Below are 14,623 nucleotides of genomic sequence, written 5' to 3'. Positions count from 1 at the left end.
GAATCCCTATACAATGTCATAAGGGTCACTGGATTGAGTAAATCAAGTGAGATAAATTGTCTAGCACTGTTCCACTAAGCTGCATGGGTGCATGGTCGCATGGTCCTGCAGTAACTGAAATGCTCCCGCGCATGTAGCATAGCCTTTGTTGCCTTGCAGATGGAATTCTCTTTCATATAATATTTTATTAAAGTGCTGTGCATTTTCAGGCCTTGTTTTTAAAAGAAAATTAGAAAGAACATTGCTGCCTAGCCCCAAATGACACCTTGGACTTTATAGATACTTTGTAATTTGTGGATTTTGAAAGAACTGATGCAAATCAATAATTCAGCTTTGTTGAAAAAAGATTTTATTTGACAAGACCAGCACTGAATTACAGGAAAAGCAGAGTTCAAATATTAACATGAACCCAAAACACTTTTTCTGCAACAAAAAAAGCTACATTTTCCAACATGAATACAATCCATAAATCTAAAAACCACAAGACCAGCTTGTCCCTTTAAGGGCAAGTAGTAAAAATGTAAGAGTGAAAACAAGACAGATGGTAATTTTTTAAAACTGATCTTGAAGAGCGGTAGCTGTTTTGGCAAATTTTTTTTCAATGCAAGTATGTTTTTTTTTTAAAATTGCACTTAACCCTCTGAATTTTATAATTCAATCTGATGCTCTGACTACTTTTCATAAAAAACAAAATGTACAAATTAACAGTGTTCAGTAGTAATGCTTTAACTGCATGGTTATCTAAATTTGTATTTTGGTAACTTTGACAGACAGCTATATCCCTGGTCTGCTCTAATAATCTGCCGGCCTTAGTTTACAACGATCTCTACTTGACCCCTTCACTCTACAACAGTAGAAAGGTGGGTTGTAACCACGTTTCTTCTTGACCTCACATGAATTATACTGCACAAAGTATTGGACATGCTTTACAGCTGTAGTGCAGTCCCATTTAGATTTTCACTTAAAAACACTGAAGTAATTGTGGTACAGTTGAGTCACTTCAAGCCAGTGCCAGCCATAATAGTATTCTTTGAAAATGCTGTAACTTAAGGTTTTAATTGTTTCTCCTAGCACTGTAGACTAGTTAATTTTAAATAACTGCCCATTCTCTTCCCATTTCTATTCCTTAGGACAGTACTATATCCTCCAAGTATTATGCATGCTTTAATTTAAAAAAGTTTGCCCTTTCTCATTTTCCACATGTGGAAATAGGAATATGTCTGTCTTCTCACAAACTCAACTAACTAGTTCAAAAACAGTTCACTTATTGCTGGCTTCAAATCTGCATGAATACTAAAACGTTAATGAAGTTCAGTTTTGGCTGCTTGTTAACCAAATGTACAAGATAATTACTGAACCTCTTAGAATCCTTGGACTCCCAAGCAAGGGTTAATAAAATACAGTGCATTACAGGTTTAAAACAACATCTAAATAATCTGAGATCCACATGGCTGTGACCAGCAACTTGCCAGTTCTTAAAAAAATTATGTCTTAGCCATTAATGTGTCCACTGATTTTCCAATTATTGACATTTCAAGAATTATTCTATCTAAATTCTCCATGTGGGTACACCTTAAAAGGCTACTGCAAAAACAGTTCATGTTTTACTGCTCAAGTCAAAAGCCAAATATCAATATGTTTAAATATCTATACAAGTAGTGAACACTTATCAAATCAACAATTAAAAATTGCTGACTTCCCCTGCTCAGTGTACTATTACAAACTCAATAGGCACTTAAGGAAATTTCTCTCAAAACGCTACTGTTATGTATTGATTAATTCAGAACAGGGTTGGTTGTGTCTATATTGTGTAATATACACTCCAGTTTGGTGCCACCAATAAAACATCAGGACAACAAGGACATGCCAACACTGATGACTGGAACCCAGGTAGTTCACCTGTCCTGTAAAAAAGCATTAGACAGAACAAAGTGTCATTAGTGGAAAACCAATTTACTATATTACTACATTCTAAGGTCTTGATCTCCAACACTAAACTTTAATTCCTACTTATTGAAGCTTTAAATATGGAACACACTGCTCTACAATTCAAAGTGGAAGATCCTGGTAAGGGATTAAATAAATGCCAAATATTTTCTTAAACATACATCCCAAATATTCCTCACACATTTAAGATCTTTCTTACTTAGTTTTAGTTTACCTTAGTGTAGGCATTGCTGATAGGATTATTGTAGTCAGCAGCCATAACTTTATTTAAATACACTAAAGGAGTATAATTCAAAAAATTGAGTAGTATTACTGTGCTAAATTAATTGTCTACCTAATGGCAAAACTGTTGCTGTGGGTCCTCTGTTTGCAATATGTTAATAATTTGGATGAGATGTAGCATTATTAAGTTTATGTATGCCATCAAAATTGATGAGCTGGTATAGCAAAAGTGATTGTCTGAAGCAGGAGTTCCCAACCCTTTTAATGCCAGAGAGCCCGATCATTAACCGAGGGGTCCATGGACCCCTTGTCTAAAGTTTCAATACCATCTAGATCATCTGGAAAAATGGGCAAGGAAAAGTCAGCTGGAATTTAATTCAGACAAAGGTGAGGTGAAGCATTTTGGGAAGTTAACTAGGACATGATGTGTGCAGTGAATGTAACAACACGGATAGAAAAGTTACCAAGTAACAGGAAACTGTAGTTGTTGTTGTAGTTCTTTTTCAGATGGTAAGTCTACAGGGGAAGTCTCCAGGGTTTACTGTTCGGATCTATGCTATACAGGGTGCAATTTCCAAATACACTGATAACAGAACTTGTGATGCAGAGTCAACTATGAAGAGGATAATTTAGAGATGGAAGAAATGGAGTGGAATGGGTAAACATGGAAAATAAACTTGTTGAATATGAATCGTCAAATCTGATGGACAATAAACAGATAATAAAACTCATAACTACTGTGATTCTGAACTACTCTTCTGAATACTGTACCCGATTCATATGCATGTGGAACATGCATTGGTGTAATTAAGCTCCATGTGTCCCAGTCTACAGAATCTTACATTGCATCCTGTTTCAGGTAATTCTACTAATTAAAGAGCTGATTAATTATAAAATTAACCCCCCCCCCCCAGCTAAATGCACCATGGATATAAGTTACGTGAAAACCAAGATGGTAACAAACTTTTCTTGCCACTAAACTTGGGTATAGTGTGGAAAAAAAACTCCTGTTCATACTCACCTGGGAAGTATCTTTCCGGGATTTTTGTGATATAGAGAAAAAAAGCTACTGCACCGATGAAATACATCACAAATATGCGTGGAACAAGTGCCTGAGATGTAGTAAAAGAAAAAATGAATTCTTATTCACCTTTTCCACAAAAATTGTTAGTTGGTGTTAACTTTTTTTAAAAAAATCAATTCTCCATATTTAAGAATAGCCTGCATTTACAAGTCAGGATTCTTGGCAGTGTAGACGAACAGAGGGAACTTGGAATCCATACTCATAGGTGCATCCAAGTTGCTGCGCAAGTTGATAAGTTGGTTAAGAAAGCATGTATTGTGTTGGCCTTCATTAATCGGGGAATTGAGTTCAAGAGCTGCAGGGTAATGTTGCAACTCTACAAAACTAGATCATACTTGAGTATCATGTTTTGTTCCGGTTCCGTTATTGTAGAAAGGGTACAGAAGCTTTCGAGAAGGTGCAGAGATTTATCAGGATACTGCCTGAATTAGATAGCATGCCTTAGGTTAAGTCAGCAGGGAATTTTCACTTTGGAACGATGGAGTGTAAGAGGTGTATCCCATGGTGGAAAGGGCATAATTTCAAGGTGAATGGAGGAAAATATAGGTGGGATATCAGAGTACTTTTAAAAAAAAATAATACACACACACACACAGTGTCAGAGTGGTGGTGTGTGGAGTGTGCAGCAAATACATTAGGAACATTTAAGAGACTCTTAGCCCTCCGTTTTTCTTTCATCCTTGTGCCGATGTGGGAGCAAAGTATTGGGTTGATCAGAGTAGGTTGAAGTGTCTGTGCACGTGGGCTGAAGGGCCTAACAGCTATAATTTTCTGCTCCAAATGTAGAAAATGTCCCCAACAACATCTCAGACCACACAGATGAAGTTGAAATAGGAGCTTAAAAGGTTGAATTAGGTCAGAGTGGTTAGGTTTCAGGTAAGGACAGCTGGAGTGCAGGTTCCAGATAGCCTGTCAAAAAGAGGCAGAAAGAAAGGGGTTTGGTTGTGTGGGGAAAGTAAAGAAAAAAATAGTAAATTTAGACTAGGAGTAGTGGTCATTTGGATTAACAGAATATTGCACAATTTACTATCTCTTGGTATTTTCAATAACATTAATTATTACTCTAGCATTTCTGGTCTTATCTCCATCACATATTACCTTCATCCTACCCTTCCTCCCCACCTTCTGTACAACTGAAAATTAGTCTGCTTTTCCTTTTGCAAAGTTAACTGCTTCTCCCTTCAAGATGTAGAATGACCCTGGAGCTTACAATATTTAGTTTTTACTTGTTTATTTTTTATTTAGAGATACAGCATAGAATAGTCCCTTCCAGCCCAACAAGCCTATTTAATCATAGCCACAGGACACCCCACAATGATCTGGTACACCAATGGACGGTGGGAGAAAACTGTAGTTGATTAACTACTAAAGTTGGCATTAAATATTTTGGGCCAAAGGTAAAATAAATCTGAACTATGGAGTAGATGGTATCATGAAAGTTATTAAATTAAGCATACTGAGCTTTTGACATGTTAGGCAGAATACAATATTTGAAAGCCAAATCCAGCATCAAGTTTTGTTAATTTTAAACGTATCAATTGTATCAGGTTTGTACTACCGTTTACAGATGATGTTGCACGTACCTGAACTATGGGTGCACTCATCCCTCCATTCTGCCAAATCCAATGAATTGCTGGGATCAGCCCATATGCAGAAACACAGCAGAAAATGACTGCACGCAAGCTGTACCACTGCTGAGTGATGTAATATGGATGTATTTGTGCAAAAAATACTGCCAATATCATAGCCAGCACCATTATTAAGTACACTTGTCGCCAAAACTAAATAAGACAAAAATATAACATATTAACTGCAGAAACGGGTTTATGCTTCGAAAAACTGCTATATTAGTAGGTTATTTCAATTATCTGAAATTCTGATAATTGACCAGTAGTATTTCTGGAAGTATTAGTTGGGTTCTGTACCCAATTAAGTGACTAGAGACAGAAGTACAGTTTTCAGATGAGGGGCGCAGATAGGGTAAATGCAAGCAGACTTTTTCCCAGTGAGGTTAGGTGTGACTAGAACTGGTGGTCAGATGTTAATGGCGAATGTGAAATATTTAAGGGGAATAACTTCATACAGAGGGTGATGAGAGTGTGGATCGAGCTGCCAGTAGAAATGGTGGCTAGAGTTTATATTTCAACCTTTGAGAAATTTGAATAAATATGTGGATATGTGGGATAGGCAGAGCTACGTTCCATGTGCAGATCAATGGGACGAGGCAGAATATCAGTTTGGCACAGACTGGATGTACCAAAGGTCCTGCTCCTCTGTTGTAGTGCTCTACGATTATTACTGTATGGAGGTCCTTGACTTTAATGGCGATAATTTAGTGTTATATTGGCCTCTTCCCACATCTTGAAGAAAATTTGAAAGAGGCAAGATCCACCTGCAAGTTCAAGTTAAATTATCATTCAAGCAAACATGAATGTAGCCAAATGAAACGGCATTCCTCTGGGGCCAAGGTGGAAAACACATTACCAACAGCACACAGAACATAGCACAAGTATTTACAAGCAACACACATCAAAGTTGCTGGTGAACGCAGCAGGCCAGGCAGCATCTGTAGGAAGAGGTGCAGTCGACGTTTCAGGCCGAGACCCTTCGTCAGGAAAAGTATTTACAATTTTAGAAGAGCACCCCACAAAGAAAAAAATAGTTCAAGTCCCTGAGTATCCACGTTTTCCACTGAATGAACACTAGGGGGCAGCACCATCCCCTCCAAGTCTAGAACGAATTTCAGCACGCTCCACGAAGGCTCTTACTGCCTCAGAGTTTCCTCTCCTAGTCAGCTACATCAGGTGACCTCACCACAAAAGGAGCAATACAGCTCCCTCGACTGTCTTGTCAATAAACTGCACTTGCGGTATTCTACAGTACCAATGTCCAATGGGGTCTGCGATCACAATGAAAATGCCCAAGACAATCCCTTGCACCTTTCTTTTTGGATTGCGCACTGTCCAATGATACACAAGGTGACAACACAACAGTACTAAGTCCAGCTCCATTGCTATTGAGCAACTCGCTGATGGGATAGTTCTGCATATCCAGCAGTGACTTGTGACTGTAAGATGAACACAGACACCTTTGATTGGACCCATAGTGGACGCCGCATTGAGCGTACCACCATCTTACCAGAAGCTTGCCAGTAGCCTCAGAAATAGCTGTACTCCCAGAATTCAATGCAGAAGAGGAACTCAGGAAGGTTACAGTGACCAGGGTAGATGTACTGAGCAAATTCCTGAAGTTCTGGGGTAATCGAGTCCTGATAAGAGTTGATCATAAGATCTTGAGAAGTGGCTGGTGAGGTAAATGATGGATTGGTTTTAAATTTCAATTTAGATTAGTGGAAGATTCCACTGAACTGGAAAAAAGAAAATGCAATTCTTTTAGTCAAAAAAAGGAAGACGAGGTAAAGTCAGTTGGCTTATCTGTAAAAGGGAAAATGTTAGCTCTGTTTTGGAAGGGCACCTAAAAGTATAAAAGGTAATTTGGCAAAGGAAACATGTTTTTCTAAAATGGAAGTCATATTTAATCCATCTATTGTTCTTTGGGAAAAATACCATACTCTAGATAAAGGGGAACTAGTGAAAAGGACTAAGATTTCCAGAAGGCATTTGATAAATTGCTGTATCAAAGATTGTTGCAGAAAATAAAACAATGGAGTAAGACGGCAACATATTAATGTGCATTGAAGTCTGCCTGCCTTACCAGAAATTGAATGGCAACATGGAATAGAAATTGTAAGCTTAAATGAAATGTAAATAGCTATGGAGAATACAGGACTCCTCAAAGACCAGAGAGAACATCTACTGTATGTGTGGAGCTACAGATGTAAAGCAAAATCCTCAATGAATATTTGTTTTTACAGTGAAGACATAAAGTCTAGCGAACTTAGGAAAATTACTGAGAATGTCATGAAGATAATCCATATAACAGCAGAGGTGGTGTTAGATATCTGAATATGTATGTAGGTAGATAAATCTCCTGGGCCTGACTAGATACAACCAAAAACACTGGGAAGCTAGAGAAGAAATTGCAAGAGTCCTGGCTGAGATCAATGCATCATTGTGAGAGGAAAGGCACCAGAAGAGTGGGGGATGGCTAATGTAATGCTTTTGTTTAAGAAGACTGCAAAGAAAAACCTGGTGACAATAGGCCAGCAAGCCTAACATCTGTGGAGGGAATTCTATGGGACAAGATAATGAAAACATTTGGAAAAGACAAAACTTGTTAACATAGCTTTGTGCAAAGGAAAATCACTTCACATTGTTTTTGTTTGAAGTAGTAACCAAAAGGTCAATGAAGACAAAGAAGTATACATAGTTTATACGAACTTCAGAAATGTCTTTGAAAGAGTTCCACAGGGTAGGATGCTCTGAAAGGTTTGACTGCATGCCATTCAGGAATATCTGGCTAACTGGATATAGAATTGGCTTGACAGCAGGAAGCAAAATGTGATGGTGGAAGGTTGTAATTTTGGACTAACTAGTGACGTGCCACAGAGGTCTGTGCTGGGCACATTACTGTTTCTCATCCAAGGCACAGTAAGGAAGCTCAGAAAGACTTCATGATCCATGCTGAATGACTAAGTGGGGGGCTCCAGGGGTCCGTGACTCAATTTAAAGTTATATAAATGACTCAGATGAAGGCATCAAAGATAGGAAAGTTGTAACCCTTAAGTGAGGACCAAAATCTAGCAAAAGGAGTAAAATGGGGAGAAAATATGAAGTTATTTATTTTGGCATAAAAATAAAAAAGTACATTATCCAAACAACGTGAAACCCTAGAGCTCTGAGACACAAAGGGATCTAGTCACCTTATTTAAGGAAATGTGAAAATATATTTATTGATCAAGATACAGTGTGTAATAGGCCCTTTGAGCAGTGCTGTCCAGCACACCCTGATATAACACTACCCTAATCAAGGCACAATTTACAATGGCCATGTAATCTACCAGTGCATCTTTGGACTGTGGGATGAAACCTTTTGGGTCACGGGGAGGTCGTACAGATTCCTTATAGACAGCAGCAGTAATTGAAGCCAGGTCGCTGGTACTGAAAAGCATTACAGCAACCACTACGCTACCATGTTCACCTAAAATAATAATATCATACGAGAGCCCCGCAGTTCACGCTATCTTTATCGTCCAGAGAAAATTGCTAGAAAATTGAGAGAAGCAAGTCAGAAGAATTACCAGACACATCTTAAACAATCAGTTATCTCTCATTAGGAAAGGATGCACAAGCTAGGCTTGTATTTGCTGGAATTTAGAAAAGTGAGCAGTGACTTCAAAACAGAGGATGAATAGGAAAGGATGTTTCCTCTGAGAGAATCTAGAACTAGTAATTACCAAATTAAGACAAACAAAGCAAAATTCCTCCACCTATTCTCAAAATATCACAAAATTTTGCGGTCTCTCCCTCAAATGGTAGAGGTAACACAATTTGTTTTTTTTTTGCAGTACGAAATAAATACACAATAAGCAGAGGTTTGAACATAAGAGATAAACAAAGGCACTGAGATTACCAAAGGTCAAAAGGAAGAGCGGAACAAGGATACAATCAATTCAGCCAAGATTTCATTTGGTGGAGTCAAGCAGGTGGTCTGATCCTGCTCCATATGCACACATGTGCATGTTGTTTGTGTATAGAATTCCAATTCAAATTTAACATTTTGGTTAATAAAATGCCAAGGTGTAGGTGTTCTTTTAAAAAGATATCTTGTATAGTAGTTTAAATAGACAGTAGAAGAAAAAGAAATTGATTCACCTCATTACAGTAAAAGGCATAGAACACTGCAGGAACGTAACAGCCCAAAATCCCTATGGCAATGCCAGCATAATCAAGGGCCATCCAGCGACGATTTGCTTTCTCAGAGCGATGACAGCAAAATAGGTGATATCCCACTGAACAAAGCATGCAAACCTGCAAAAGCAAAATCACCAATTTATAGAAAATGTATAAATACAAATTGTAAAAATTCACATTCTAATGCCCAAGACAAAACATTTGCAAAAAAAATTAGTCTTCAGCTTTTAAACAAATTTTAGAATAATACTTGCATACTCATCTCAAATATGGTATATCTCAAGCAATACTTGTCCTGCAATTACACCACTCTCAAAATTAAAGAACTGTAGTTACAGAAAGAGCAAAATAAGGAAGTTTCTATTAGCAAGAGAATATTCATAGATAATCCTATTAAATCCTGCACATGCTCAATTAGAACTATTACTGCAAATCAATGCTTTGAACCTAATCAATAGGAACCAATTATCTTTTTCAAATCAACCTGAAAATTTCTGTAAGTAACTTAAATATTATATTCTTGAGATGTTTATTATACTGCACTTTGTCATACTGATGACATTCTTTTCCTCACAATATGACACTAACCAACTGAAGACTGTGGTCAGTATTTCCTTCTCCCCAATGCTTCTGCAATGTTGGGATAACATTATAAATCAATTTCACTTATTAAAAACATTCCATATTTCAATATTTGACCAAAATATATTAGGTTAGAAAAAAATTGTCACCTTTGTCAGCTTTAAGCAAAGTGGAAAGGAGAATACAGACAATATGGAGCAATAACAAAGGTTGACAAATGTTGCTTTATTCAAGTGCTGCCAAAATAAGCAAGATATAAAATGACCCTTGTTCAAATAAAGAATCGATCTACTGTAAATCACTTACCTGAAAGCAGAAGAGACAGATAGAATATATAACATAATCATCCCTGGAGGCATTTGCTTCAGGAAGTACAATGGTCATATCATAAATACCAAGACCAAAGAACAGGAAAAATCCAAGAAGGTGACTCCAGATATTCACCGTCTCATTAGAAAGGACGAATAGACTGTAAGGAAAAATGCCTATTATTACACAGCAAAAGTACAAGGATATCTATTTATGTTTCAGACTAGATGCCAAGTCTTCTGATGAAGAATACAAAATCTCTGAATCTGTTAGAACAGAACATGAAAATTTCTCCTGTGACCACGCGGATGCTCCAGTTTCCTCCCACATTCCAAAGGCATACAGATTAGTAGGTTAATTAATCACATGGGTGAAACTGGTAGTGAGGGTCAGCAACTTTAAATTCCTTGGTGTTTTCAGAGCTTCTGTCTTGAGCGCCATGACAAAGATAGCATGGCAGCACCTCTACTTCCTAGAAGTTTGCAAAGATTAGGCATGTCATCTAAAACTTTGACAAACTTCTATAGATATACAGTAGTGTGTATTGACTGACTGCATCATGGCTTCGTCTGGAAACACCAATGCCCTTACACAGAAAATCTTACGAAAAGTAGTGGATACAACTCTGCCTATCTCAAGTAAAGCCCTCCCCACCATCAAGCACATCCACATGAAGTGCTCTCACAAGAAAGAAGATTCCATCAAGGACCCCACACCATCCAGGCCTGCTCTCTTCTTGCTGCTGCCATTAGGTCTGAGGTATCAGAGCCTCAGGACCCACATTGCCAGGTTCAGGAACAGCTATTACCCCTCAACCATCAGGCTCTTCACTCACCCTAACACCAAAATGTTTCCATAACCTATGGGCTCATTTTCAAGGACTCTTCGTCTCATGGTGTTGATATTTATTGCATATTTATTTATTTATGTTTCTTTTTGTATTTGCAGAGTTTGATATTCTGTTGCCCATTGGTTGTTCGTCAGTCTTGTGCAGTCTTTATTATGTTTCTTTGTATTTGCCATGAATGCCCACAAGAAAATGAATCTCAGGGTTGTATATGGTGACATATGTATTTTGTTAATAACTTTACTTTGAACTTCTTCAGTTTGCCACCCCAAATATTAACACCAATCTCCAATTATAATTCATATGAATTTTGAAATTCCAATGGCTCAGCCGTTCCAGTGCCTTGAAAGAGTACTCAGCCCTCACAGGTATTTTCACATTTTACTGTCTCATCTTCCGAACTTTAAAATATACTGAAGAAGGATTTTTTGAGCTAACCTACAAAACATTGTGCATCTTGTAAAATCAAGAGAAAAATTCCAAAACTTGTCAACAATTTACGAAAAAGTGAAAAAAAAAATGAAACCACAGCCACAGTGCCTAGGTCAGGCCACCCTCTAAACTTAAGGTGCCAGAGAAGAACAGCACTCCTAAGAGAGGCTACAGTGATGCTAACAGTCACTCTGAGTGCGCTGTAGAAGTCAGTGACTGCAACATGAGATGAATTTCATGGCTCCACTATCTCTAAAGCCTTGCATAAAAAGAGTATTTATGAAAGAGAGGCAAGGAAGCCCTGGCTAAAAAAAAGCATATCCTTGCCCATAAAGACTTTGCAAAGCATCACTTAGAATATCCTGTAAAGATGTGGAAGGTCTTGTGATTGGGTGAGACTAAAGTGGAACTTTTTGGCCTCAACACTAAGTGATATGTGTGGCATGAATCTAATACAGTGCATCAGCCAAGTAACACTGACCAACTATAAAACATGGTGGAGGTTGCGTCATGTTATGGGGATACTTTTCAGCAGTAGGGACTGGAAATCTGGTCAGGACTGATGGTAAGATGAATGCTGCTAAATAGAGAGAGATCCTGGATTTAAATAAACCTTGCTAACCTCTGCCAGAAAGCTTAAAATATGGAATAAGTTCACCTTTCTGCAGGACAACGACCCATAGTACACTGCCAGAGCAATCATAGAGTAGCTTCAAATGAAGAAAATTGATGTCCTTAAGTGGCCCAGTCAGACTCCTGACCCTAATCGGATTGAACATCTCTGGCAAGACCTCAAGATTGCTGTCCACCACCATTCCTCAACTAAGCTGGCATAGCTTGAGCAATTTTGCAAGGAAGAATGAGCAACTCTTGCTCCATCACATTGTGCAAAGCTAATAGAGATTTACCCAAAAAGATAGCTGGCTGCAATAGTTGCAAAAGGTAGTTCAACTAAGCAAAGGGGGGTGAATACCTTTGAACTGCAAACATCTTAGATTTAAAAAAAAAGTTTTTCATGCCTTACAGTTTTTGCTGTTTTTTGGACTCTACTGCGTAAAAAGCATATGATACACAAATAAAAATTCTCAGTTAAATTGATTGAAATCCCTGGTTGTAATACTCATTTATGTGAGCAAAGGGCATCTTGTGGTTCCTTCTCACTTACCAGGGCCTGATGTCTGTTTAAATTTATTTACATGTTTGCTACTTTCCCTTCAGACTTACCAAGCTTCCATTTCCCCACAACCCCCTTTACTTGCCAGTAAAACTGGAAAAAGTGTCATAGCTATAAAAAATAAATTAAATGTTAAGATTACTGATAGAATAACATTCAATTATATTGAAAAAACTACCCATCAGCACAACCTCTAAGTGTACTGGATTAATAGTTTTACTGTACTTGAAAAATACACTAAGAACTAATATGAAGAGGAATGTGACTTTAAAAAATTCTATAACCCACCTCTTTAAGCACAATTTTGAAGGTAGGTAAGCTCTGTATCCATCTGTAATATAAGGATTATCCTTAAGAAAAGATGGAATTTGTTCATAGGTATACAGACGGATACCTCGTGGCACAAGCACAGGCCAATAGTGGTAATTTCCTAATTCAATGAAGTGGGCATTTTTGAGTAACTTCTGAGGCATGGTGCTGCAAATGAAGAAATAAAAAACAAGGCAGGACTTTATAAATAATGGTCAATTTATACAAAAAATAGATGGTCAGTAAAACCGAGTTCTATACGTTATTCGAATACTCAAATCCGCCAAAATAATTCTAAATGCAATCCGAAACCAGTTCGCAACTATTACCTAAGACGAGAACAACAGCCTGGAGACACTGGGAGTCATCAAACCCCTACTGAAAGAGGCACCAGCAGAATGGGTCGTTAAATTAAAGCAGCCGAAGACAGGTGCGTGCTCCGGTGCCATACCCGTCCAGGTAAACACCGGGCACTGTCGCTGCTGTCAGAACCTCGGTGCCCAGCCGATGAAAACCAGCTCCGCCCCACCCAGCAACGGCGGTGTGGTTTCTCGGGCCCGACTCCTGGTCGCACAACACGCCCGTTAAACAGATAAGCAACCACCTGACCCGGTCAGTTGGCGAACCATCACCTCGGGCCTCAGAACGGCTGACAGGCGAGGACAACAGAGCCCGAGGCTCCGCAGATGGCCTTTCCGCCCGAGCCCGCGTCGGATGTGGTCACCAAGTGGTTTCCGGGAGGAGGGGCCGGGCCCGGGCCGGGGAGAGGGGAGAGGACGGAGACCGGCGGGAAGGCGTGTAGATTGGGGAGAGGAGGCGAGAGATCGGCACCCTGGGGTGAGGGGGAAGAGACAGAGACCAACAATTGCCCTTTCCTCCCGCATCGGTCATCCGAGAGCCCACACAACCGGTGAAAGCGAGTTACCATCCCAGGAGCTGCCAATTAAAGGGTAACGGGTTTGATAATGCAGAAGTTCAAAGCTGAAATTAGGAATGTGGTTGAGAAATGCAGATATTGCAGAATTGTTATGATTAGTGGAGAGGTACATTTAAGGAAATTGACATTTGCACTTATATGTAAATAGGAAGTTTTCTTTCAAAAAAGCTTACTGACAATTTAGTCCTGACGAAGGGTCTCGGCCCGAAACGTCGACTGTACCTCTTCCTATAGCTGCTGCCTGGCCTGCTGCGTTCACCAGCATTTTGTGTGTGTGTTGCCTGACAATTTAGTACTCTTGGAGGACTCAGGAGAATTGAAAGTGATACAAGAAATTGAAATGATGTGTGATAGCTGGTGTAGCATGAAATAATAAGTCAGATGATTATGTGTCATGACTGTTTCATTAAAGTTATTTCAAAATCAAATGTCATGTGATCATACACAATCAAATCCCCAAATGCCTTTTCCCTTAATCAACCAAAGCACGTGCTGGTGTATTGAAGGTAATGATGAATTTCACCATTGATCTGTTCCTATGCAAGTGTGGCCCACATTTTCTGGGATCTCACCATGCAACTTTTATCATTAGGCATTCTGATGCAGTGGTTGTATGCTTGCAGTTGTTCAGTGTAAGGCTAACTATGTCTTGTTCTACAGTGTATGAGTTAATGCTGCCTTGGAACTTTGAGTATCCACAGCCATAAGTGTCATCTGCATGTTTGCAGAGTTTCATTGACTTTGGTTATAGAGTGCAGTTGCTGTAGGTTGAACAACTTCCTGATTATTTTTTCTGAAAATTAGTTCCATCCCGGTGAAACATCTTTAGGACAAAAACACGAGAAAATGTGCAGATGCTGGAAATCCAAAGGAACACGCGCTAAATGCTGGAGGAACTCAGATTTTCTCGTGTTCGTGATATGACTACTACTGCAAAGTCTCTTTGAGGGATGCCTACCCTGATAAA

At 38.8% G+C, this 14,623-nt stretch overlaps 1 protein-coding gene across 2 annotated transcripts; it reads right to left on the bottom strand.

The window, feature by feature from the left end:
* Positions 1-227: 227 nt before the first annotated feature.
* paqr3a (progestin and adipoQ receptor family member IIIa) lies at positions 228-13,434 on the bottom strand. 2 transcript variants are annotated; one of them, XM_063043531.1, is made up of 7 exons: positions 13,049-13,434; positions 12,699-12,887; positions 9,955-10,117; positions 9,028-9,183; positions 4,837-5,034; positions 3,191-3,281; positions 228-1,904 (listed from the first exon to the last, which is right to left on the bottom strand). In XM_063043531.1, the coding sequence occupies exons 2-7, from the start codon at positions 12,881-12,883 to the stop codon at positions 1,765-1,767; spliced, it is 933 nt and encodes a 310-aa protein (XP_062899601.1). In that variant the 5' UTR covers positions 12,884-12,887; positions 13,049-13,434; the 3' UTR covers positions 228-1,764. The 2 variants fall into 2 exon arrangements, with proteins under 2 accessions (XP_062899601.1, XP_062899602.1); XM_063043532.1 differs by lacking the exon at positions 12,699-12,887 and having other exon boundaries at positions 229-1,904.
* Between the last annotated feature and the right edge of the window lie 1,189 nt (positions 13,435-14,623).

The sequence above is a fragment of the Mobula hypostoma genome, chromosome 3 (assembly GCF_963921235.1).
Source record: "Mobula hypostoma chromosome 3, sMobHyp1.1, whole genome shotgun sequence".
Taxonomy (NCBI): Eukaryota; Metazoa; Chordata; class Chondrichthyes; order Myliobatiformes; family Myliobatidae; genus Mobula; species Mobula hypostoma.
This window is presented reverse-complemented; position numbering and strand designations above follow the sequence as displayed.

Bases quoted from the DNA above. Each gene is read 5' to 3' on its own strand.
- paqr3a (XM_063043531.1), bottom strand. From the start codon at position 12,883: ATGCCTCAGAAGTTACTCAAAAATGCCCACTTCATTGAATTAGGAAAT. The intron at 5,035-9,027 runs GTGAATCAATTT...TGTCTTATTTAG, and splicing joins ATGCCTTTTACTGTAATGAG to TTTTGGCGACAAGTGTACTT. The intron at 1,905-3,190 runs GTGAGTATGAAC...GCTTTTTTACAG, and splicing joins CCCGGAAAGATACTTCCCAG to GACAGGTGAACTACCTGGGT.